The sequence below is a fragment of the Hypanus sabinus genome, chromosome 23 (genome assembly GCF_030144855.1).
Source record: "Hypanus sabinus isolate sHypSab1 chromosome 23, sHypSab1.hap1, whole genome shotgun sequence".
Taxonomy (NCBI): Eukaryota; Metazoa; Chordata; class Chondrichthyes; order Myliobatiformes; family Dasyatidae; genus Hypanus; species Hypanus sabinus.
In genome coordinates this window covers 8276522-8304204 of record NC_082728.1, presented here as the reverse complement: position 1 = coordinate 8304204, position 27683 = coordinate 8276522, and the positions used below count along the sequence as shown (strand labels likewise).

The window sequence follows — 27683 nt, the reverse complement described above, 5'->3', positions numbered from 1 at the left end:
ATAGGTGTTATGTAACCTTGTTTCTCAGTGTGTATTGTAAAGAAGCCAGACATCAACTTGCTGATACCTGCTTGTACCTCCCTCCAGACCATGATCCGACTAACACCAGGTCACCATCTCCTGGGATCTCATCATATTAGATTGCCTCCAACTTCATAATGCCCCAACCCCACTTCCAGTTCTTTCTCTGGTACGTCAATGAGTGCATCAGTGCTGTCTCTTCCACTTTCTTCTACAAAGCTCATCAAATCCATCAGCTTCAGCTTTCACCTGGATGATATCTGCTATTTATCTTTCTTTTCTGGATCTCTCTGTCTCCATCTCAGGATTAGAACTGTTACTGGCAACTTCAGTAAACACAGTAATTACCACAGTGACCTCAACTATACCTTGTCCTGCCCTGCCTCTTATAAGAATGCCATTCCTTTTACTCAGCTGCTCTATCTCTGCCACATCTTTTCTCAAGGTGAGACCTTCTGCTTTAGAGCTTCTGAAATTGCGTCCTCCTTCTGGAAGCATGGGTTTCCTTCTGCGATACTTGATGATGCTCTCAGACATATTTCCTCCAATTCCTACTTTCCACCACCCCAACCCCCAACCCAGTAGAACAACAAAAGTGTTCCTTTGGTCCTCACCTTTCACCATCAACCTCTCCATCCATGCATCCAGCACTCAGTCTCCAGTATTTCGAGTAGCTCCAATGCAATTACACTTTCCCTGCACCGCGACCCTATAGTGGGGAGATCTTCCATTTGAATTATAATAGATTAAATAATAATTGAATCCAAACTTATAATATAACCTTAAGGTAAGGTCCACTTAATCTCTTCCAACCTGGTCTACTGCATTCAATGCACATGATGAGGCCTCTTCTGCAGTGGTAAAACCAAGTGTGGACTGGGTAGCTGTTTTGCTGAGCACCTGTGTTCCACAATGGCCATCTTGAGTTTCCAGTTGCGTATAATCTTAATTCCATTCCCTCACTGACCTGTCTGTGTTCAGCCTCTCCATTGCTATAGAGAGACCAAACACAAACTGTAAGAACAACATCTCGTGTTCTGCTTTCATAGCTCACAACCCAATAAAATAAATATTGAATTTCAGGTTATTTTGTTGTTTTCTACCAAGGCACACTCATCTGTCCACACAGTTTTCTTCTCCTTTTGTTCCTTCTCCCTGATGAGCACCAGCATTGTTCCATCTGCCCCCCCACCCCCGCAATTCCCTCATCATCTAGCTCCACCATCATCTACCAGCCTCTGTCCTCACCTCCCCATCCGGTTCCAACTGCTTATGATAAGCATAAATACCAGCTTCAACCACACCTTTCATTGTACTGCTTCATACTGACAGGTTTTTCTGATCCCTTTGTCTCAACCCGAAACAAATTGCACTTTTTGCCTCCATAGATGCTGCTTGACCAATTGATGTTTATTTTTAGCATTGTTTCATTTTAAACATGGGGCCTGAGTTCAACTCAATTGTAGGCTCTCTAGTTCTATTGCACTTCACTTCTCCTATACTTGTGCATTTTTCTGTATCATTTTTGCTCCATTCTTGACTGCTATTTAGCCGTACCTTGCACTGTGCTGATGTTTGTGTTTACCATGCTGAGCCAAAGAACGTTAAGTACAGAATTCAACTTGAGTTACATTGTTTTATTATTTACCTCCTTTGTTGGATGAACTGAAAAGATGTGAATTACTACATTTATAATGTTGCATTATCATCAAAATGCTTCATTCATTCAAAAGGTAGTAATACATGTGGAAAAGAAACTTCTTGCATTTCAAAAATAACTGAAAGATTAGTTTTATTTGTCATGTACATCAAGACATACAATGACATGGGTTGTTGGCGTCAATTCAGCAAGGGTAGTCCATCAACCCCACCAGTGTTGCCATGCTTCTGATGAACAATGCCAACAACTCATTGACCGTAACTGTATGTCTTTGGAACATGAGTAGAAATGGAAGCACCCAGAGGAAACCTACATGGTAACGGAGAAGAAAACACCAATTCCAAATAGACAGTGGTGAGAATTGAAACATGATCTTGCAGTTGGCGTCGTTGTAGCATTACAACGAGACTAAGCTGTCCTGTCCATCATGCAGCCATACTTGAATTTCCTGAATAACATTCAAGTAGAGAATTGCATAGGAATGTGGAAAGGAGGGAGATATTGTTGAGCTGTGAAGTAAATATCTGAATGTACTTTGCAAAGAGAACTGATTTTGGAATAGGAAGAGAAGGTGTGTTTTTATAGATTTCTGCTAAAATTTGTGTAACGTTTCTGCAATAACCGATGCATTGTAATTTAGGATGGAAGACTGCAGGAAGCTATTGATAATCTTCTGTCATTGGAAAAGCAGACTCGAACAGTAAGTGCAAATTTTATCACTTTGTGTGAAATTGAAACCAACTTAAACTAAGACATTTAGATAAGTAAACTATGTATATTCCAATATTGTTTTTCCAAAGTTCAACCATTCCAAAGCATAACTGTGCCTAAATTGCTTGTTTCAGTTTGAATCGAAGTATGAAATAAGTGGACTACATTCTGCAGCAATTTAACCAGCAAGTATTTGGAGGGATCACAATATTGTCCACTAAAATAATTTATTGAGCACCATCCAAGGGTCCTACTTTGTAATCCTAGATTTGTTTGGCAAACATTGCAGTATTTTTCTCCAAAAGTCTGTTCCTCAAATGGCAAACGAAGGTAAAGCAACTGTTCAGACTCTCAGTGTTGGCATAATCACAAGATCACAAGACAAAGGAGCGGAAGTAGGGCATTCGGCCCATTGAGTCTGCTCCGCCACTCCACCATGAGCAAAACTATTCTCCCGTCTAGTTCCAATAATCTCATCTGAACCAGAAGACCATGGGGTCCAGTCGTACTCGAAAGACTTGAATGCTGCTCCTATAATTAAATTCAATTTGCTATGCACATTAACTTATGTTAAGTGTCAAGTGAATGGAATATGACTTTTAGTGCTAACAAGCATGATTAGCCAAGATGTGTTTTTCAGGAAAATGTAAAAGATCCCAAGGCAGCATTAGAAGAAGAAAAAAAAATTGTGGTGCATTTACCCTTCAGTCAACATCACTAAATCACCTTATTTGGCACCATCTATCTCACTGTTGTTTGTGAAACTTGGAAGAGTGAGCTACAGGAGTCATTATGTTTTGGAACATTAGATTATGGGTGTCTCTTTTTCAATCACTATAAAATAGCAAAGTTAAAATGTTTAGAACTTTAATTTTATTTGTCGAAGAATCCAAGTTGGAGTTCTCTCTGCATCAACTGTATAGAAGTTGATTTTTGAACTGCCTTTTTGGGTATCCATCTTTTGCTCTAAAAGTAAAAAAAACTCAGTTTGCAGATTTTGCAGTGATAGCAAATTTTCTCAATGTAATGAAGAGCTGACAGGAGGGAATTGTTTGGCATCCTTCTCTTAGTTGTGCAATTTCTTCTGAATGTTGTTGATTGGGTCACAGAGTTATACAGCATGTAGCTATACATGCCTGTGCTGACTAAGATGTACATCTGAGCTAGTCCCATTTGCCTGCATTTGGCTCAGTCAAACCTTTTCTATTCATATACTTGAGCAAATACCTTTCAAACATTGTAATTGTACCTGCCCCTACAGCTTCCTATAGCTGAAAATTGCATGTACCCACTGCCCTCTTGGTGGGAAAAAGTCAGCCCTCACATGCCATTCAAATCTTCCCCTCTGACCTTAAATCTATGTCCTATAGTTTTAGACTCCACTACCCCAGGAACAATACTTATTTATCCCTGGCATGACCTTGTATACCTTTATAAAGTTATGACTCTGTGCTTCTACGCTGCAGGGGGAGAAAAGGCTCTGCCAGTCCAATTCAGCCTCTCCGTATAACTCAAGCTCTCCAGTCCCAGTAACATCCTTGTGAATCTTTTCTGCATTCTTTCCAGTTCAGTTACAGCTTGGCAACCAGAACAGCACACAGTACTAATGTTGTGATCTCACAAATGACTTGAGTTTTTGATACATGATGTCCCAACTCATGTTAACCATGTTGTCATAGAATGTAGAGCAGTACTGCACAGTGTGGGTCATTTGGCCAACAATGTGTGTTGACCAATGTATGAATATCATCCATTAATATAGATGACATAAAACGTAGGAGCAGAAGGAGACCATTCAGCCCATCAAGACAGCTCTGGCATTTGAGCATGGCTGATTTATTTTCCCTCTTAACCCCATTCTCCTGCCTTCTCCCTGTAATTTTTGATGCCCTGAATAATCAAGAACCTATCATACCCTGCTTTAAATATTCCCAAAGGCTTGGCCTCCACAGCCGTCTGTGATAATGAAGGGTAACGCTCTGGGTAAAGAACATCCTCTTCATTTCTGTTCTAAAGGGACGTCCTTGTGCTCTGAGATTGTGTCCTCTGGTCCTAGACTCCCTCACTATCCTTAATTATGCCAAACTGCAGTTTTATTTATTAATTCTGGATAATTGAGAAGTTTAAGTACTTTTGGTTGATTTTTTTTTTCCACAGTTAGAAAAAAATTGTTACAGGGTCATTATGTTATTTTTCCATTATAAATTCTAGGCCTCTGATATGGCTTCCACATCAAGAATCCTTGTTGCAATAGTAAAAATGTGTTATGATGCAAAAGACTGGGACGCACTCAATGAAAATATCGTACTGTTGTCTAAAAGGAGAAGTCAGTTAAAACAGGTAAAGTTCTCAGATTGTATAGAACAGGTGACTAAAATTGTTTTCTGTATTTAAATTTCTCAAAAATGCCTGCCAGGTGATCTATTATCAGAAGTATGGACGTCATGTTAAATTGTTCAACATTGGTATTTAGTTGGCAAATATCGGCATATAAAACTTACGAGCTTTTCTTTTTATGCAACAAAAATGAACATGAGTAAAATCAGTGCTTTTAGCAAAAGTAAAAAAGAAATCCTGTCTATGTTAATGTTTTTTACATTTCTATATGAAAGTGTTATCACATAGAGCAGGTTTGATGCTGGTGAACATTGAAATGGCAAAAGGATATTTTGCTTGTTAGCAATTATGATCTCAAATGATGGAATTAAAACTTGTGTTATGTATTCAATATATAGATTATGTTCTTTCTGCTTGTGATCTGAAGTACACTTGTGTGTTGGGAGGATATTAATAGATTACCAATTTATGTTGCAGTCATTGTTGTTAAAAGCATCAATTTTTTTTGTTTTATTATGCAGGCAGTAACAAAAATGGTTCAGGAGTGCTGCACATACGTCAGTCAGATTACTGACTTGCCAATCAAATTGAGACTAATTGACACTTTACGTACTATCACAGCTGGAAAGGTTAGTATGTTCCACCTATTTCCAAAAGCGCCCTTCTTGTAATACCTACAATACTGCTGAGCATGAAAAGATACAGTTTTTTTAATATAACCTTGGAGATGATTACAATTCGGTCTTAAAAGTCTCTCATTAGATAGTTGGTGGATTGGTTTTAACTTTACATAGTTGCCTATATTTTCTTGGATTAGAAAATAACAAATGTAACTCGTATTTAAAAATGGAGGGAGACGGAAAGCAGGAAAGTTATTGTAATTAATATCTGTCATGGGAAAAATGAAAGAAGTTGACAATAAAGTGCAATAGGAGAACAATTGGAAAAATCCAAGTAAATTTAGGCAAAAGCAACAATCATGTTTGAAAAATTTATAGTGTTTTTTTTTTGAAAATTAGTGTGTGCTGTACACAGGTACTGGAACCAGTCAATATACTAAAAGTTCAAGGAAGCGTTTGATAAACTGTTACATCAAAGATTATTGTCAAGGGAAATGGCTAACTGTAAGAGGTAACAGTTTGGAATGGGTAGAAGATAGGCTCACTAACTGGAAATGGACACCACAATGTTTTTTTATTAACTCAGTCATACATCACTTGTTTCTCTGTAATTCATCAGTAGTAATGTGTCCATTGGTCATATGCAAAAATGGGACAAGAGTATATTTCTGTTAGTACATACAAACATACAGTCGATATTTTTCTGCTTGGCGAGGTGTAATGTATGGTGTGCCAATGAGATTCACACTTGGGACTCAACATTTTACAATTGAAAGAAATGCCATGCTTGAAATCATTGAAGCTATCTATGGCTGCTGAATTTTCTGATGACCCAGAGATAGTTTTTTTTAAAAAAAAGTTCTAAAGAGAACATAAGAAAGCTCTAAAGGGATTCAAGTTTATATATTACATGCACATCAAAACGTACAGTGAGATGCACTGTTTGCGCAAACAACCAAAGGTGCATAAATAAGTGGATTAGTCAAGATCTGGCAAATTGGGTATGATCTGAGATGTGAAATTTTAGTAAGCAAAGTAAGAAATAAAAGAGCATGTATTTCACATGGTGAGAGATTGTGGAGTTCTATGGTGAAAGAAGGATGTGGGCATCCCCATACGTCATTCACTGAAGACAGATGTGTGTAGTAGCTACAGCAAGTAAGTAAGCAAAGCCAACAGAATGCTTTTGCTTATTGCAAATGGAATTAAATGTAACAGTAAGGATCTTGCGCTTCAATTATATAAGCCATTTGTGAAGCCACATTTGGTTTGTAGTGTTGCTGTTCATATTTAAATAAGGAATAAATGGATCAGAAGTAGTTCAGAGAAAGTTTGCAAGGCTAATACAGTAAAACAACAAAAATCTGCTATTTGATGATTTGGAAATCCCAATGAATTGGCTTCTGGCTGACTACTACTCCTGCTCACTTGAGGCCCCAGTTCCCATCCTCTCTTTTAATTGGGAAACTTGTCATCAAACAAACTGACTTTTTTAAAGAAATGGTCAATTTCAAATGTGTTGGGGTAATTGAAGTAACATCTAATAGTCTGGAAAATTGGCTATCTGATACATGCCAGAAGTCCCAAAACTGCCAAATTTTTCGAGTTCTGTTCTTCAGAATGGGCAGATTGTCCTTATAAGAGGAGGTTGGTGAAGCTAGATTTGTATTCACTGGAGTTTAGAAGAATGAGGGGAGTCAGCTATTGGGGAAGGGGTTGCCCATTTAAGGCAAAATGAAGTTCTGATGGTGTAGGATTTTTAGGTTCGTCACGTTATATATTTTGTTGTAAAAAAATTCTATAAGAATATACAAGAAGGCTTCATTTAGCTATTGAATCATAGCAAGCTAAACCATCAATAGCTATGGGTTGGGGAATCATGCTAGCATGTATCATGTTTATTCTAAAAATGCTGTATGACCGTTACTTTACACTTTTTGGTACAGTTATGCTAACAATATCATCAAAAATTGTGAATTAAGCCATAGTCAAATAGCTTTCATCTCAACGTGCATTAGCTGTTTTGACGTATGTCATAAGTCATTTGTGCTTTCATTTCAATAAAATAAATTGATCACCAGCTTGCTATGTTTCTGTACATTCTAAATAAGTTATTTAAATAATAGAGCAAAAAGAATTGTGAATTGAAACCTGGATAATTGTTATTAATTGTTTCCTTCAGATTTATGTAGAAATTGAGCGTGCTCGGTTAACCAAACACTTGGCCACGATAAAGGAGGAAGCTGGAGAACCAAAAGAAGCTGCTGCCATTTTGCAAGAACTTCAGGTGAATGTCAATGATATCTAGGCAAGTAAAACGTGCATGCTATCATGATGAACAAGGTTTTCTCAAAATAATTGTGATCCTTTGTGAGCTCCTGTCAAGCAAAATAGATCATTTTAATTTATATTGAATGCTGGCTAAAGAGAGAAACCATGAAAATTTTGTTGTGTGTTATAATTTCAAGATATTTGGGCATAATTTTATAGTTGAAAGACCACAAGCAAAGTAGAGATAAGTTTGGATAAACATATGGATAGGAGGAGTTTGGGATGCTATGGTTCAGGTGCAGATCAACAGGACTAGGCACAAATAATAGTTTGGCATGGACTGAAGGGCCTGTATCTGTGCTGTAGTGCTCTATAAGTCTATGGCAAAATGTGTTTTCTTTTTTTCTTTACCTCAATGATAAAGTTATCTTAGTATTAGATCGTACAACAATCAACTTCAGAAGGTGGGCTTTCAGTTTCACTAAAAATGAAAACATTTTTTTTTTGAAGAGTATTGTTAATATAGGATGTATCCGGAAGCTCTTAACAGGAGTGTTATAAAATGAAAGTTGGACTCAAAAATATATTGTAGTTATGGAGGCGAGGGTTCAGTAGGAGGAAAACAAAATAAAAACCAAAAGGTTCAAGTTTAGAATTATGAACTTAAGGTCATGGTGGACAAATGCAAGGGTGTTTAAGTTTGATAATTGAAGAGACCAAATTAAAATGCAGGCATCTCAAAATTGAAGGCCTGGAATAGATTAATGAACTTAAGTATAGGACTATATCCTCCATGCCTTAGGAGCAACATGCATTCTACTGGAGGAACTTGGGACAAGTGCCAACTATGAGGGCTAAAGGAATTATTGATGGAAACCATGTTTCAGGACTGGAGACTCTTGTGTCTCCTTCTGTGCCTTGTCTATTTAACTGTTTTAAGTGCCTCCTAAGCATAGTGCTTTGTGTCTGAATCCACCACCTCCTCGGCCAGCTAATGACATATGTTCTATAACTGCTCCTAATTTTTATGTTATGCTTGATTAACTTTTTATGATCTTTCTAATTGGTTCAGAATATTCAGGTTTTCACAACTACATAATGCAGTTTCAACAGCAGATATGGTGGTGTTGCGGCAATTAAAGTACTGGTCTAGTGGTCCTGACTTTTGCTCATAATCCTGAGGCCAGAGTTCAAATCTCACAACAGCAATTTTTTTAGTAATCTGGAATTGTGGGTGGGGGGGAATGATCATTAGTCATGCTGACTGGAAGATTATTGGATTGCTTGGTTCACTAATGTGCATATCCAATCTGGCCTCCTTGGTATTGCAGATCCATTCTTGTGTGCACTTGAAATGAATGAGAAATATCAGCCTTAGTTGCAATGTCCAAATCTCAGTAAATGGAAAATGCTAAAGCACAAACCTTAGTTCAAATGGATGGTTTTGAAAAACTATTCAACTACCATAACAATTGATTAGACTTTGTTATTTTAAATTGCTGTTTTCTTAAACCAACAGGTTGAAACATACGGTTCAATGGAGAAGAAGGAGAAGGTTGAGTTTATCTTGGAGCAAATGAGACTCTGCTTAGCTATAAAGGATTACATTCGAACCCAGATCATCAGCAAAAAAATAAACACTAAGTTCTTCCAGGGGGAGAATACTGAGGTAGATTCAAATTCTTTTCAGGTTCTGTGTAGTGATGATGTTAGAACCGACCAGGAAAGGGTGAATAACATCGTTATGAATTAAGTTTGTTGACTACATGACTGGCAGTGACTGAGATTGATTTTGGATAAATAATTTATTTGTAGGTACATTGGCATGCAAAGGTTTGGGCACCCCTGGTCAAAATTTCTGTTACTGTGAATAGTTACGTGAGTAGAAGATGAACTGATCTCCAAAAGTCATAAAGTTAAAGATGGAACATTCTTTTCAACATTTTAAGCAAGATTAGTGTATTATTTTTGTTTTGTACAATTTTTGAGTGAAAAAAAGGAAAGGAGCACCATGCAAAAGTTTGGGCACCCCCAAGGCATTTGAGCTCTCAGATAACTTTTTCCAAGGTCTCAGACCTAATTTGCTTATTACGCCTATGGCTTGTTCACAGTCATCGTTAGGAAAGGCCAGGTGATGCAAATTTCAAAGCTTTATAAATACCCTGACTCTTCAAACCTTGTCCCAACAATCAGCAGCCATGGGCTCCTCTAAGCAGCTGCCTAGCACTCTGAAAATTAAAATAAGTGATGCCCACAATGCAGGAGAAGGCTATAAGAAGATATCAAAGCGTTTTCAGGTAGCCATTTCCTCAGTTCGTAATGTAATTAGAAATGGCAGTTAACAGGAATGGTGGAGGTCAAGTTGAGGTCTGGAAGACCAAAACAACTTTGCAAGAGAACTGCTCATAGGATTGCTGGAAAGGCAAATCAAAAACCCCCTTTGAATGCAAAAGACCTTCAGGAAGATATAGCAGACTCTGGAGTGGTGGTGCACTGTTCTACTGTGCAGCGACACCTGCACAAATATGACCTTCACGGAAGAGTCATCAGAAGAAAACTTTTCCTGCGTCCTCACTACGAAATTCAGCATCAGAAGTTTGCAAAGGAACATTTAAACAAGCCTGATGCATTTTGGAAACAAGTCCTGTGGACTGATGAAGCTAAAATAGAACTTTTTGGCTCCAATGAGCAAAGGTATGTTTGGAGAAAAAAGGCTGCAGAATTTCATTAAAAGAACACCTCTCCAACTGTTCAGCACGGGAGTGGATCAATCACACTTTGGGCTTGTGTTGCAGCCAGTGGCACGGGGAACATTTTACTGGTAGATTGAAGAACGAATTCAATTAAATACCAGCAAATTCTGGAAGCAAACATCACACCAACTGTAAAAAAAAAGCTGAAGATGAAAAGAGAATGGCTTCTACAATAGGTTAATGATCCTAAACACACCTCAAAATCCACAATGGACTACCTCAAGAGGCGCAAGCTGAAGGTTTTGCCGTGGCCCTCACAGTGCCCCGACCTAAGCATTATCGAAAATACTTGGCTAGACTTCAAAAGAGCAGTGCATGCAAGACGGCCCAAGAATGTCACAGAACTGGAAGCCTTTTGCAGGGAAGAATGGGCGAAGATCCCCTAAACAAGAATTAAAAGACTCTTAGCTGGCTACAGAAAGTGTTTGCTAGCTGTGATACTTGCCAAGGTGGGTGTTACTAAATACTGACCATGCAGGGTGCCCAAATTTTGCTTCGGGCCCTTTTCCTTTTTTGTTATTTTGAAACTGTAAAAGATGGAAATAAAAAAGTAATCATGCTTAAAATATTGAAGAAATGTGTCATCTTTAACTTTATGCCTTTTGGAGATCAGTTCATCTCCTCACTTAACTATTCACAGCAACAAAAATTTTGACCGGGGTGCCCAAACTTTTGCATACCACTGTACTCTCCATTGCATTTTATTGGCAAAATTGCTGTGGTTTCTCTTTCCCCACTCTTTAAACAGACTTTTCTGAGTAAGTGATTTTGTTTGCCATTTGAACATCCATTTGCTGAGTCATATGTCTCATCACTAGTTGGCACTACATTGCCAATAAATACTGTTTCTTAGAACGTATTCATAAATATTTAAGGGCAAAACCTTATCAGTGATTTTTAAATAAAACAGTCGTTACTAATTTGAGTAATTTGTTTTGCAAATCAATTTGGTTATTGCATTTGTGGACTTGGTTTTGGATTATATGCTCATCTATAAACCATTACATGGAAGAATACTGCATAAAGGAGAACTGGTGGGTTTGAGACAGATGATTGGTTAAAACTGGGAATAAGCAGGAAATCTTCAGTTTGACAAGTTTGAACTTTGGGTATGCCTCAGGGTAGTTCCTGGATCCTTAGTTCATTAAAATCCATTTGTTGGCATAGAGGAAGGGTCTGTGTCAGATCCATTCTAGTTTCCTTACAGTATAAAGGGTGAAGCTATTTTCTGACAGTGAAACATAGATCTGCAAAATAATAAAGATCATTTAAGTAAATGAGCAAAGATAGAGAAAGTGTAACATAAGTTATCTTTGGTAGGAAAAATATAACAGCAGATTATGGTTTAAATGATCTGAACTATGAGATTATTATTCAGTGAGATGTGAGTGTGCTCAAAATTAGAATACAAGTTCCAACAAGTAATGAAGTCAGACAAATGGAATGTTGCCCTTCAATTCCAAAGGCAATGGGGTACGTGAGTAAGGGTTTTGCTGCGTGCAGTGGTATAGTTAGATCACAATGCTACATTTAGGCTTCCTTATATAAGGAAGAATATTTATGTATAAAGATAGCGCAGCAGAAATTCACTATTGATTCCTGGGAATACGTCCATGACTAAAGAGGATAAATTCCTGTACAACGGACATGAAGATTGTAGAGATCCAACCAAAGAGTGAGTGCAGGGCAGGCTGAAGGATCGTACATCTGCTCCATTTCCAATTGTGGAGTTGTTATGCTGGAAATTTGCTCCATATTTATTACTAGATGCTGCCCAATAGTAAGGATTGAGAAAGACAAATTGCTGCATGCTCACGATATCTCAGTGGTTAAGTGGGAACAGAAACTGTTGAAAATACTCTGCAATTTGGGCAGCAACTGTAGAATGAAATTGTGTATGTTTTAGGTCAATAATTTTTCATCAAAAACTAATATTTGGTGTTGATATTTTTTATAGTACTCATTCTCATGTTAAAATACTTTCATTTGTGTGATTTCATGGTGGACTTGATCTTCATCTGACTTAAACAATTATTAGTACATAACACACAGGGCCATTTTTAACTAAATTGGTCTGCAATAATTTAGATTCAGTTTGCCATTTCTTTCAGGACTTGAAATTAAAATACTACAACCTAATGATTCAAGTTGACCAGCATGAAGGATCCTATTTATCCATATGCAAACACTATCGTGCCATCTATGATACACCTTGTATTGAAGCTGACAGTACAAAATGGCAACAGGTAAAGGGCTACTTTAGATGATGAAGGAAGACTGAAATTCAGTTGAGAGTATGAATGCTGCAATCTTTGTATTAGTTCTTACAATTTCCTTACTTTGATTCCTGATATTCTTGTGTGTTACAACTACACAGGCAAAATATGACTTGTTTAGAGGATCACATGAGATTTTTGAAATGCAAAATGTTAAATCTTTTGCTGTCTATTCAAGAATGCTGTTTCAGAACTGCATCTCAAGCAAACTTGCAGACTATGATAGTTGCTTTGTCCAGAATGTGCAATTGAGTGCTGGATTCTGGGGGTGGGTGATGAGAATGTGAGGCGAATCAGTGTAAATGAGTGCTTAATGGTCGGCGTGCATTCAGTAGACCAAAGACCCTTTTTATAAGCGGTGTCGCTTTAGGATGCTATAATTGCATCAAGCAGCATGTTGGTGCAGCTAGTGGAACTGCAGCCTCTGTCAATCCGGACATCTGGTGCTATCTGTGTGGAGTTTGCAAGTCCTCCCTGTGACATCATGGGTACTCCAGTTTCCTCCAGCATGCAAATGTGGGCGGTAGGCTAATTGGCTACTCTAAATTGTCCCCTGGTATGTAGGAAATGTTGGAGAATGGGTTACAGTGGAAGGTTGGTGGGGGAATGGAATTGCTTTATTAGCTGGCAAAGACATAATGGGCCAAATGGCTTTCTACATCATGAAGAAATTTTTATTTTACTTAGCGATACAGAACGTTAATAGGCTGTTCCAGTCCAATGATCCTGCACCACCCAATTAAGACCATAATTACACCCATGTGACCAATTAACTAACTAACCCGTACATCTTTGGAACGTGCAAGGAAACCAAAGCACTTGAAGGAAGCCCACAAAGTCACAGGGAGAGCGTACAAATTCCTTGCAGACAGCAGTGTAATTGAACAGTGTCACAGACGCTGCAATAACATTCTGCCAACAGTTACAATACTGTGCTGCCTAAATGTGAAAATTATACTTGCATTTCTCAGTTTTAACTAAATCAGGAAGAAATGTTTATATATGCAGGGACTTGTAGTAATAGTTGGAAGTTACTAGCAGCATCCAGTCATCACATATCTGTTTGAGTATATTGACAGAGCAAAATTGTAAAAATGTCCTGTATTGGCCCAGTATACCAATGGTCCTTCTATTTAAAGGCTTTTATGGGTATGGTACTGTATGCAAAAGGTCACACAGCTCCATGATTACCCAACAACACAGTGAGACCGGAGGTAGAATTATGAGCGAACTGTATATAATCCCTCAAATATAATTTAAAAGTAACTAGAGATTCTGGAAATCCAGCGCAATACACAGAAATGTTGGAGGAATTCAGGAGGTCAGATGCCATTTATGCAAGTTGATGTTTCAGGACAGTTCTGATGAGTGTCTTGGCCCGTAAAGTTGACTAAAGTTGGCCCGTAAAATGAGTAACTATGTAACTGTTAAATATTTTAATTTGCTGTTCTCAATTTTTCATGGTGGAAGATATTTTAAATGTTTTATTTTCCTTTCTGTCCACAATTTAAAGAAGTAAATATTTTAAATGTAATCCCAACTCCACATGCTGTTATAATTCTGTAAAAGCTCACAGGATTTATTGATGTTCAGTTGCTGAGTTAGAACTTTCCTGAGTGTATTGTAGGTTTTACAGAATGGTATCACATAGCCATTTGTTGTCATTGAAGCACAACTCCTGAGCTTAAAAATGGAATAAAGATAAAATGTTAATTTTGCAAAATGACAAATTTTACAGTATCTACAAGGAATGTAAGAATAAGATCAATTTATTGTCACTGACTTAGATGACTGAAGTTTGTTTTGCAGCAGTAGTATAGTGCAAAGATATTATTTATCTACTTTTGAAATTTATATAAAGGAATAGTAAGGCAATATTCTGGATTCATTTCTCTGACCCTGGATGTGCACTCAGTGGCCACTTCATTAGGTACACCTGTATACTTTATTAATGCAAATATGTAATCAGCCAATTACGTGGTAGAAGCTCATTGTATAAAAGCATGCAGACGTGGTCAAGAGGTTTGGTTGTTGTTCAGGCCAAACATCAGAATAGAGAAGAAATGTGATCTAAGTGACTTTGACAGTAGTAGAATGATTGTTGTGATTTGATCGCCTGGGATCATGCACAATCTCTGGAGTTTACAGAGAATGGTGTGAATAACAAAAAACATCCATTGAGCGTCAGTTCTGTGGACAAAAGTGCCTTGTTAGTCAGATGCCAGAAGAGAATGGCCAAGCTGGTTCAAGCTGACAGGAAGGTGATCAATTCAAATACTGTGAATTACAAAGTGGTGTACAGACAAACATTTGAACACACAACATGTCAAACCTTGAAGTGGATGGGTTACAGCAACAGAAGACCATAAACATACAAAATATACTCAGTGTCCACTTTATTAGGTACTTCCTTTACCTAATAAAGTGGCCATTCAGTGTAAATCTGAATTAACCACTGAAGATGTAAATGCAGGTGATAAAATTGGTTTTAAAAATACGTTTGTTGACCTTGGGCTTCATAAACAAGGGTGTAGAGTATGAAAATGAGGAGATTACACTGATTATTTCTGAAAGGTGGGTAGTCTGCAACAGCAGTATTTTGTCAATAGACTTCAGGAGAGATTTGAAGCCTTTCAAGAAGGTACAAGTACAGTTTCAAAGATCATAAATTCCATCAACGAGGTTAAGCCAGAGAAAATTGAGAGAAGATTTGATAGGGCACACTGTCTGGGCAGCTAAGATGGGATTAATAGTGAGAAGCTGTTTCCATTGATGAACAGATGACAAAAGAGCCGGGCGTGACAACTATTACCTGCAGCGCATGAGGTTCAATTATAGTTTCCAGAAGGGAAATGAATTTTTTTTTTAACTTCAAAAACAAGAATTGCAGGATTGTTGGGACAAACTGAGAAATGGCAATCTAGATTTGATGGGCTGAGTGGCCTCCTGGGCCATTACATTTTTATGATTCTCTTTCCTTGCTGGCAGCGAAAAATTACCAATTTAACCCTTTCAATATCTAGTTGATCTCAAACTATCTAGAGACAGCTATAATGCAAAACTGCAAAAATTCATCTTATCAGCCGGCAAGTAAAACATTGACACTCTGCTTTTAAAAATCTGAAAAAATATTGTGACTATTGTTTCCTCAGCTGTGTCTCTTCTAAGATGCACTGCAGTTTATTTATGTAGAGCACAGAACAGGCCCTTCCAGCCCAATGAGCAACCCACCCTGTGATTACCCACTAGCATAATCACAGAACAATTAGCCTACTAACTGGTATGTCTTTGGACTGTGGGAGAAAACTGGAGCACTCAGAGGAAATCCACACTGTTCATAGAGAGAACATGCAAACTCCTTAATACACAGCACTGGAATTGAAGTCTTAACTCAGGAATGCCTGAGCTGTAATAGCATCACATTAACCACTACACCACCCTGTGTGGCACCCAAAAGGAGAGAAATTAAACCATGCTTAGAGTCATACAGCATGGAAAGTTGTCCATGCTGACCAAGGTACCCCATCCAAACTAGTCCCATTTGTCAGCATTTGGACCATAAACCTTCCCAATCCATCTGCCTATCCAAGCAGGATGCAAAAGAAAATTAGGGTCTGGAGGGAGAGAAAAAGACATAGAGATATTGTGATGTATAAAATTTAGATAGATTCATTACAATTGTAATGCTGAATAAGTAAACTTGCTCAGACTGTCCCAAACTGCTACTGTCAATTAGAATAAATAAGCAAATAAGTCAATTGGGAAATCAGTGCATTGGCTTTCATAAAATCTAATATTTATGAGAGCTGACTGTGGTAGAGTTATTCTGTTCCTTTAATAAAAGTATAACATCATCTTGATTAAATTAATGTTCTGTCTCATTGAAATAACATTGTGCTTTTCATTGGGGATCTGGCCATGGTGTTGCATAAATTTCCAGGCTATTAAAAACTGAGGGAATGTGAAGTAGAAAATAATGTATTACTATAGAAGTGAATGTCTGCTTATTCTTCATGTTCTTTGAATCAATGTACTTCATTTTGCAAAACAGTTTTATTTGACAGCTGTTGTGTAATAAATTTGGGTGCTTTTTAATTAATTTGAACATTCAACATTTCACAATTGCTGTAATTATTTGATATACTAGAATAACATCACTCCTGGGCTTGATCATAATTTAAGTGATGTACATCTTGTGGGGATTTCTTTTAAATTCCTTAATTTTATTGACCTTTTTAAATTTTAAAGGCTCTGAAGAGTGTAGTTCTGTACGTTATCCTGGCTCCTTATGACAATGAACAGTCTGATCTCGTCCACAGAATCAGCCTTGACAAAAGGCTTGAAGAGATTCCAAAGTACAGGTAGGGTAACGTAGAAAACCATTGTTTTTGTTCGCTTGTTTATGTAACTGAAAAGGTTCAAGAATCTTGAGCAAGCTCAGTGAAGGAAGAAACTTGAATTTTTTGCACCCTCAGATGTAGCAAAATATTCAGAAACAATAGATTACTTTGAAACGCTGCCAGTGCTGAGGATACAGCCAATTTGAGAACAACTCGATCCCACTCACAGCAGCTACATATATGACCAGATTGTTATAGGTTACAATGGGACATTGATAGGATACAGAGCTCAACAGACAGGTGGAGTTCAACCTGGAAAAACTGAAGCTATTGACTTTGACTATTGAATTTGAAGGCAGAATACAGGGTTTAATGGCACAATTCTAGGCAGTGTGGAGAAATAGAGGGATTTTGGATTTCATGTCCATAGATCCCTCAGAGTTGCAACGCAAGTTGATTGGGTGGTTAAGAAGACATACGGTGTGTTGGCCTTCGTTAGTTCGGATATTGAGTTTCAGAGCTACGCGGTAATGATGCAGCTCTATAAAACTCTGGTTAGACCACAGTTGGATTATTATGTTCAGTTCTGATTGCATCATTATTGGAAGGATGTGAAAGCTTCAGAGAGGGTGCAGAGGAGATTTACCAGAACGATGCTTGGATTAGAAAGCAAATTTTATGAGGAGAAGTTAAACGAGCTGAAGCTTTTCTCTTTGGAGAGAAGGGTGAGAGATGACTTGATAGAAGTGTACAAGATGATGAGAAACAGATTGAGTGGTCAACCAAAGTCTTTTTCCCTTGTTGAAAGTAGCTAATGCAAGGGGCATAACTAAGGTGTAGGAGAGATGTCAGAGGCTGGTACTTGAACACAGAATGGTGAGTGTGTGGAACACACTGCCTTGGGTGGTGGTAGAGGAAGATACATCAGGGACATTTAAGAGACTCTTAAATAGACACATGGATGAAAGAAAATTGGAGGGCTATATGTGAGGGAAGTGTAAGCTCAATTTTGAGGTGTGTTAATTGTGGGCCAAATTACCTGTACCGTGCTGTATTTATCTATGACATTTTTAAGAGGTACCTTACATTGAATAAATTCTGAGATGAATTCCCAGAGGAGAATGAGATTGCCAGTTGGTATGTTGCCACAGGGATATCTTGGATCAAGTCCACAGCGTTCTTAAGTAGGAGGGTCTGCAGCAGAAGTCGTGGTCCACATCGGTATGATGTGAGTAGGAGGGGTGATGAGGAACCGTAAAATGAGCTCAGGGTGTTAGGTGCCTAAGTTAAAGGACAGGACCTCCTCCAGAGTTGTGATGTCAGGATTGCTACCTGTGCTACATGCTAGTGAGGCCAGAAAAACAAAGATCATACAGTTTAACATATGGCTAAAGAGATGATGCAGGAGTGGTGGCTTCAGATTTTTGTATTATTGGGCTCTCATTGAGTGAAGGTGGGACCTGTATGGAAGGGATGATTTGCACCTGAACTGGATAGTGCTTGTTATCCTAGCAGGAAAGGCGGTTGAGCTTGGGGCATGAATTATGACATTGTAGCCATTAATGAGTCTTAGTTGCAGGAGGAGCAGGACTGTCATCTGTGTTCCAGCATTCTGTTCTTTTAGCCATGAGAGAGTAGGAGGGTTTACAGGGGAAGAAGTGACATTACTAGTCAGGGAAAATGTATCGGCACTGCTCAGATAGCACAGACTAGAAAGCTCGTCCAGTTAGGCTTTATGAGTAGAAGTGAGGAAGAAGAAAGTTATGACCACGATAATGGGATTATATTATAGACTACCCAACAGTCCATGGGATTTGGAGGAGCAAATTTGTAGAGACTTGCAGACTGTTGCAAGAAACACAAGATTGTGATAGGTGATTTTAACTTTCCACATATTGACTGAGACTCGCATACTGTTAAATGGCTGGATGGTAAAGAGTTCATCAAATGTGTTTAGGAAAGAAAGCTTCTTTAATCAGTACATGGAAGTCCCAGCTAGAGAGAGTATGATACTAGATCTCCTATTAGAGCATGAGACAGGGCAGGAGACAGAAGGTTGTGTAGGGGAACACTGTCCATCTAGTGAACACAATGCCATGCGTTTCAAGGTAACTATGGAAAAGGATAGATTTGCACCTCTGGTTGGGATTCTAAATTGGAGAAAAGCCAATTTTGATGGTATCAGAAAGGATCTGGCAAGTCTGGATAGGGACAGGTTGTTTTCTGGCAAAGGTATGCTTGTTAAGTGGAGGCCTTCGAAAGTGAAATTTTGAGTTTTTATGTTCCTGTCGGAATAAAAGGTAAGGATAACAAGTTCAGGGAACCTTGCTTTTCAAGAGATATTGAAGCCCTGGTTAAGAAGAAAAAGGAGGTGCATAGCAGGTTTAGGCAAGTAGGAGCAAATTAGGTTACTGAGTGTTAATGAGTATGCCTACAAGAAAATGAATCTCATGGTTGTATATGGTGACATATATGTACTTTGTTAATGAATTTACTTTGATCTTTTGAGAATACTAAGGGCTTCTACAGATATGTTCAGAGCAAAAGGATAGCAAGGGACAAAATTGGTATTCTGGAAGATTAGAGTGATAATCTATGCTTGGAGCTGAAAGAGATATGGGAGATCTTAAATATAATTTTTTAATGTGTATTTACTCAGGAAACAGGCAGAGTTTATAGAAGTGAGGCAATACAACAGTGAGGTCATGGAACAGTTACAGATTGGAGGAGGAGCTGTTTCCTGTCTTGAGGCAAATCAGGGTGGACAAATCCCCAGGGCCTGACAAGGTGTTCCCCCAGACTCTGTGGGAGGCTAGTGCAGAAATTGCAGGATTCCTAGCATGGAAATATAAAACATCCTTAGCCACAGCTGAAGTGCTGAGGGATTGGAGAATAGCTAATGTTGTTCTGTTCTAAGAATAAACCTGGGAACTTTTCAAGGAAGTTCTAAGAAAGTTGATGAAGGTAAGGCAGTGGATGTTGTCTGCATGGACCTTAGCAAGGCATTTAAGAAGGTCCTATGTGGGAGTTTGGTGAGGAAGGTTCAGTTGCTTGGCATTGACAATGAGCTAGTAAATTGGATTAAGATTGGCTTTGTAGGAGAAGCCAGAGAGTGGTAGTAGATGGTTGCTTCTCCTGACTGAAGGCCTCTGACTAGTGGAGTGTCACAGATATCTGTGTTGGCTCCATTGTTGTTTGCCATCCATATCAATGATTTGGATAATAACGTAGTAAATTGTATCAGCAAATACGCGGATGACACCAAAATTGGAGGTGTGCACAATGGCAAGGACTATCAGAACTTGCAGCGGGATCTGAATCTACTGGAAAAATTGGCTGAAAAGTGACAAATATAATTTGATGCAGGTAAGTATGAGGTGTTACAGTTTGGGAGGACCAACCATGGTAGGTCTTACACAGTGAGCAATAGGGCACTGAGAAGTGCGGTATAACAAAGGGGTTCTGGGAATACAGATCCATAATTCCTTAAATATGCCATCACAGGTAGTGTAGATAGGTTCATAAGGGAAGCTTTTGGCACACTGATCTTCATAAATCGAGATGGGATGTTATGTTGAAGTTGTATAAGACATTGGTGAGGCCTGATTTGGAGTATTGCGTCCTAGTTTTGTTCGCCTATATACAGGAAAGATGTAAATAAGATTGCAAGAGTGCAGACAAAATTTATAAATATGTTGCTGGTTCTTGAGGACCTGAGTTTTGGGAAAGGTTGAATAGGTTAGGACTTTATTCCCAGGAAAATAGAAGATTGAGGGGAGATTTGATAGGTATATAAAATTATGAACAGTATAGATAGCGTAAATCAAAACAACCTTTTTCCACAGAGGTTGGTTGAGCCGGCAACTAGAGGTTATGGTTTAAGGGTAAAAGGTGAAATGTTTAAGGGAAACATGAGGGGGAACTTCTTCACTCACAGGGTCATGAGACTGTGGAACGAACTGCCAGCGCAAGTGGTGGATGTCAGGTCTAGTTCAATATTTAGGATAAGTGCATGGATGGGAGGGATATGTGGGCTATAGTCTGGGTGCAGTTTGATGGGACTTAGGCAGGTTAATGGTTCAGCATGAAGTAGATAGGCCAAATGGCCTGTTCCTGTGTTGTTGTGTTTCTGTTCTTAGGAAATTTTCATGAGATTTTCTACATCCATCCAAACATGTATTTGAAATCTTTGGTTTAGTAAATATATGAGAATAGCTTATCCAACAATGCAGCACTCCCTCTTTACTGTATTGTTGCATTATGTTGCTCGTATTGAGTATGATCTTCTACATCAAAGGTAAGTGACTTTATTCAGTGAGTTATCTTCAAGTAAGTTAGCTGTTTCAACCAGGTTGGTGGTTGTGCCAGCAATTAGATTAGCACCTAAAGAAGTGAAAATCAGCTATGCTTCATTAGGAGTTTGAAGAGATTTGGCATGTCAACAAATACACTCAAAAACTTCTATAGTTGTACCATGGAGAACATTATGACAGGCTGCATCACTGTCTGGTATGGAGGGACTACTTCACAGGACTGAATGAAGCTGTAGAAGGTTGTAAATCTAGTCAGCTCTATCTTGGACATCTTCAGGGAGCGGCGTCTCAGAAAGGCAGCGTCCATTATTAAGGACCGCCAGCAGCCAGGGCATGCCCTTTTCTCACTGTTCCCATCAAGTAGGAGGTACAGAAGCCTGAAGGCACACACTCAGCAATTCAGGAACAGCTTCTTCCCCTCTGCCATCCGATTCCTAAATGGACATTGAAGCTTTGGACACTAATTCACACTCTCTAACTTACAGTATTTATGTGTTTGCACATTATTTAAAATCTATTCAATATACATAATTGATTTACTGGTTTAATTATTATTATGTTTTATTTTATTTATTATTGTTTTTTCTCTCTGCTAAATTATGTATTGCATTGAACTGCTGCTGCTAAGTTAACAAATTTCACGTCACATGGCGGTGATAATAAACCTGATTCTGATTTCAGCCTCTGATTTGTAATCCATCAACCTTTGCTTTAGGTACATATTTGAATGCAGCTTTGTTATATAATTGAGCAGCCCACTTCTGTTCAGTGCCAAGACATGCATATGAATAATGAGCAGTTCAGCAGTTTACAGCAAAATAATTTTCTCAAGGAATTATATGCCAGCAAGGAATGAACAATCTTAGTTATTAGAGAGAATGTTGGTGAGAGGTGTTATTATTAAAAGAAACCTCAGTGCATTATTTTAAATGTTATGCTGATATAGAGAAGCATGGTCTATTTTTATATTTGCATGTTTTATCTTCCTTGGAAAATAGAAAAATGATACAGTTTATGTTGAACATAACTGGATGAAGACCCTTTACTTCAAACCAAAATTATACTGCAGTCTTTCATCTTGATAATTGCGATATTGGAGTCATACTGTGTATTATAAAGAATTCATACACAAGTCATCACTGGGTGGTGAATCGGTATCTCACTGTGGCAGTATGCTGACAAGATCTCGCATCTGATTCTTGCTGTACAATAGCTGGCTCTCTAGCTGAGTGCTTTTGGCAAATACCATCTAGAATGTAGGATGGTTTGGGATGAGGAGGCCAATGGAATAGGAGAAATTGTGCTTTGAAACTTGTGGAAGGAATGCTGAAAAGTATTTTGTTTCAGATTAATTCTTAGCCAGTTTTAATGTAAGTATTTTAGTGTAAGACAGGCAGTGCGGTAGTGTGGCAGTTAGTGTAATGCTGTTACAATGCCAGCAGTGGTGGTTAAATTCCACTGCTGTCTGAAGAGTTTGTTCTCCCCATGACTGCATAGGTTTCCAGTTTCCTCTCACTTTCTAAAGGTTAGTAGATTAATTGGTCAGATGGGTGTAATTGGGTAGCATGGGCTCATGCTGTATCTCTTAAGTTATTTTTTTTAATATATGAAGTAAGAATGGCTATATTGCTCAATAGAGAACATTTTTTGGCATGTGTTTCAGTGGAGCCATGTTTATTTCATGTGGCAGTTTTTCAGAAGTTTGTTTAGAGATGTAAGCAAATGTAAGCCCCATGTAATATTTTGTGGGCTGACAGAGAGCGATTATTTACTGCAAATAGAAACAATTTTTTGTTGTAAATGCTAAAATTTAGAAATAGGTTATTTATTCTTTTCTAATTTGTGTTTTAAATGGCTTCTAAATTATACCAGCTTTCAAACCATTTTACGCATTTCATATGCTAGCAAATGGAAGATGTTAATATGCACGAAATTCAAATCCAATGCATTAATTTTTAATGTTGCAAGTTACAATTAATGCATTTTGAGGTTAGAGGTTCATGTATGTTGCATAAATAGACTGTGTAGGGAATTTACAGTGAGTTGAAATGCAGATTACCTGGGATTTGATCATATAAATTTAAATTCTGCTGTCTAAGAGCAATATTACTTCTCTGTCTTGTAGGGACCTGCTGAAACTCTTTACCACAATGGAACTAATGCGCTGGAGCTCACTGGAGGAGGATTATGGGAAGGAATTGAGGGAAGAATTATCTGAGAATGCTTGCACAGATGTATTTTCTAACACAGAAGAAGGAAACAAAAGATGGAAAGATCTTAAGAACCGAGTAGTGGAACATGTGCGTGTTCTAATGCTTGTACCATTTCTGAATTCCATTATATTCTCTCAACATCATTTTAGAAGTTGTGGCCATATCTGTTTTTTGTTTCCTCTGATTGTTGACACTGAAGAGAATGTATTAATCAATTTTCTTTGCTGTACCATTTATTTTGAATTATTGCTTTGTTTTTGCTGGGCTCAATTTGCGGGTTATGTTCATGGCTCATATGGTACAAATCTATAGAATGATAGATTTTGATTTAGTCCTGATTTTTATAGCACTTATTTCCCCTGTTCCTCATCCTTTACAAATTCAACCATTTTACAGACTATGCTGAGGTATTTGTGAGTGCTAGTCCACAATGAAATAAGAAGAGTTAAATTATTGTTATAAACATTCCATTAAGCTATTTTCTGAAATAAGAATGAGAGTTAATAAAACATAAGCATTATCCAAAGATTTGCCAAGTAGAAACAATTTCAATGTTGATATTTCAGAATATTCGAATAATGGCAAAATATTACACACGCATCACAATGAAACGAATGGCAGAACTTCTCGATCTTTCTATTGATGTAAGTATCAAGTTTTCTGTCATCCACAAAGCATTGTCACTAGGATTTCAAGCTAGTTTTGTAGTTATGTAGTTTTCTATCTATAATCGCTGATAATAATTGTTCAGTAGTCCAGAAATAGACACTGCCTTTCCAAATGCAATGATACTGGAGGCATTATTTTGAACAATGCAACAGTAACTTGAACTTTTGCTGAAAACGGTTTAAGGAGATAAACAGAGAGCATTGTGTGTGTGAGGGCAGAGAAATCGCTCATCTTTAAACTAGATCAGTTACATATTAGTTCTATTCTATAAAGTACACTGAGTGACAATGGACTTCATTGTAAATGAAACCTGATGGTTTTTTTGTGGAGTAAGCCAAATGAAGAATGGTAAGCATTTCATCTTACTGTATATACGCAATAATACTTTTCCTCCTGTGAGGAAAATATTTTCCTGAACTTGTATTCTTCTTTTCAGATTTTAACCTGAATTTATTTTTTACAGGAATCTGAAGAGTTCCTTTCCAATCTCGTGGTAAACAAGACCATCTTTGCAAAAGTTGACAGGCTTGCAGGAATTATTAATTTCCAGAGACCCAAGGATCCCAATGACATTCTCAACGACTGGTCACACAAGCTGAACTCTCTGATGGCACTTGTGAACAAAACCACACACCTCATAGCAAAGGAGGAGATGATCCACAACCTTCAGTAAAAAACAACATGATTTCCAGAGACATTCTATGATTTAAAATAACCTTTAATAACCATGCAAAAAAAGTTACTTTTCCTGCTGAACTGAAAGCAGTTTCTGATGGTTTGGTACATTGTGTCCACATGGTTAGGCACTGAAGGTTAGGCTTTGATGGTATCATTGATCTTTCTCTAAAGACATGTATAAAGTGGGGTTTGAATATGTACGATAAATGGAACAAATAATACCACCTAAACATGTCACTAAGGTGACTTTTCAATTGAAATTTACCGTTGTTTTATATTACTTGGAGCTTTCATTAAAATTAATTTAAAAACTTACAGACATCCTTTCTAAGAATTACTGTATTCTATCTCACAATTCCATTTACATCGGAATGAGTGTGTAACACTGAAAAATCATTATGTGGTGAAATGTTCCATGGCATGTTGGCCATTTCTTCCTTGGACTGACAATGTTTGATTAGTCTATATATCATTAATTTCTATAACAAGTACATACAACACCAGTACAATTGACCTCATTTGTGTAATGGGAAATGTTGAAAATTCTCAGAGGCAGGTAGCATCTGTGGAGAGCAGAGCTGGTATTTTAGTTCTCCACTTCATTGGAACTGCACCTGTCCTTTCCATTTGTTTATGTATTTACACAAGCATTACAACATTTCTTGTGTTTTGTTCATTGATAAACTGATAAAAATTCCTTGAATCCAGCTCTTGACTGCTAAATCTTCCTTCCTTTAAATGGCTCTGGATGGTAGTGGTACATAATGAAGATCTGTTGAATATTTTACGTTTGTCATGCTCAACTCATAGTAATCAACTCAATCTGAATAAATTTCACAGAACAGTTGCTGTTACTATAAAGTGTGACAACACTTTCTTTTCAACAAATCTCATGACAACCAGACAGCCAGTCGACAACCAGGACTGATGAAGGGTCTGTTTATTCCTCCCCATAGATGCTGCCTGACTTGCTGAGTTCCTCCAGTATTTTGTGTGTTACTCTGGATTTCCAGCATCTGCGGAATCTCTTGTATTTAGAAATAAATTAACCAATTGTAGCATTTCCTCGAATCTTGGCCAGAACATGTTTCCCTTTGCTGCTCTCAATACGTGTTTTCTGTAGGAAACAATGTGTTACATCCTTTGTGACTTGTTTATTTTCAGATCTTAATTTTAAATGTAGATCTTCCAATTATGTGGATCCTTGGAGTAACTGAGATAAGTAACTATAGTGTAGATTGCTTGATAAATGCCAAAGGAAAATGAGCAGGTGATGCTTGATAAGGTTAGATGAAGAAGTGTACTATGAGGTTTAGGTGGCATGTGAACTCAAGATGTGGCCGAACAGCATGTTTCTGTGTTCCGCACCAGGTGTACAGTAATCCTTGCAAGGGTTCTGTTCTGAGAACTATCCTTCAGCTGATTTTTTTTCCCCAAGTCAGTATTACAGTTGAACAAAGGGAACTATGGAGCTATGAGGGAGGAGCTGGCCAAAGTTCAATGGAACAATATCCTAGCAGGGAAGACAGTGGAACAACAATGGCAGGTATTTCTGGGAATAATGCAGAAGGTGCAGGATCGGTTCATTCCAAAGAGGAAGAAAGATCCTAAGGGGAGTAAGGGGCGGCCGTGACTGACAGGGAAGTAAAGGGCAGTATAAAAATAAAAGAGAAGAATAACAGCAAAGATGAGCAGGAAACTGGAGGACTGCGAAGCTTTTAAAGAGCAACAGAAGATAACAAAAAAGGCAATACGCCAAGAAAGAATGAGGTATGAAGGTAAACTAGCCAAGAATATAAAGGAGGGTAGTAAAAGCTTCTTTAGGTATGTGAATAGCAAAAAAATAGTTAAGACCAAAATTGGGCCATTGAAGACAAAAACGGGTGAATTTATGGGGAACAAGAAAATGGCAGACGAGTTGAACAGGTACTTGGATCTGTCTTCACTAGGGAAGACGCAAACAATCTCCCAGATGTAATAGTGGCCAAAGGAACTAGGGTAAAGGATGAACTGAAGGAAATTTATATTAGGCAAGAAACGGTGTTGCATAGACTGTTGAGTCTGATGATTAGTCCCCGGGACCTGATGGTCTGCATCCCAGGTACTTAAAGAGGTGGCTCTAGAAATCGTAGACGCATTGGTAATCATTTTCCAATGTTCTATGGATTCAGGAACAGTTCCTGCTGATTGGAGTGTGGCTAATGTCCCACTTTTCAAGAAAGGAGGGGGAGAGAGAACGGAATTATAGACCGGTTAGCCTGACGTCAGTGGTGGGAAAGATGCTGGAGTCAATTATAAAAGAAGAAATTACGACACATTTGGATAGCAGTACAAGGATCAGTCCGAGTCAGCATGGATTTATGAAGGAAAAATCATGCTTGACTAATCTGGAGTTTTTTGAGGATGTAACTATGAAAATGGACAAGGGAGAGCCAGTGGATGTAGTGTACCTGGACTTCCAGAAAGCTTTTGATAAAGTCCCACATAGGAGATTAGTGGGCAAAATTAGGGCACATGGTATTGGGAGCAGAGTACTGACATGGATTGAAAATTGGCTGGCTGACAGAAAACAAAGAGTAGCGATTAACGGGTTCCTTTCGGAATGGCAGGCTGTGACCAGTGAGGTAGCGCAAGGTTCGGTGCTGGGACTGCAGCTGTTTACAATATACATTAATGATTTAGATGAAGGGATTAAAAGGAACATTAGCAAATTTGCTGATGATACAAAGCTGGGTGGCAGTGTGAAATGTCAGGAGGATGTTATGAGAATGCGGGGTGACTTGGACAGGTTGGGTGAGTGGGCAAATGTATGGTAAGTGCA

The 27683-nt window shown here is 38.1% G+C and overlaps 1 protein-coding gene across 1 annotated transcript in view; it reads left to right on the top strand.

The window, feature by feature from the left end:
• Window positions 1–25177, top strand: part of psmd12 (proteasome 26S subunit, non-ATPase 12) — a 34768-nt gene extending 9591 nt beyond the window's left edge. Inside the window, exons 2-11 of the mRNA XM_059948288.1 lie at window positions 2322–2381; window positions 4604–4732; window positions 5251–5358; window positions 7532–7636; window positions 9140–9289; window positions 12485–12619; window positions 16898–17010; window positions 23428–23602; window positions 24082–24159; window positions 24648–25177. Coding sequence (XP_059804271.1) covers window positions 2322–2381; window positions 4604–4732; window positions 5251–5358; window positions 7532–7636; window positions 9140–9289; window positions 12485–12619; window positions 16898–17010; window positions 23428–23602; window positions 24082–24159; window positions 24648–24857 — 1263 coding nt within the window. The 3' untranslated portion in view covers window positions 24858–25177. The remainder of the gene's footprint in view (window positions 1–2321; window positions 2382–4603; window positions 4733–5250; window positions 5359–7531; window positions 7637–9139; window positions 9290–12484; window positions 12620–16897; window positions 17011–23427; window positions 23603–24081; window positions 24160–24647) is intronic.
• Window positions 25178–27683: the final 2506 nt, after the last annotated feature.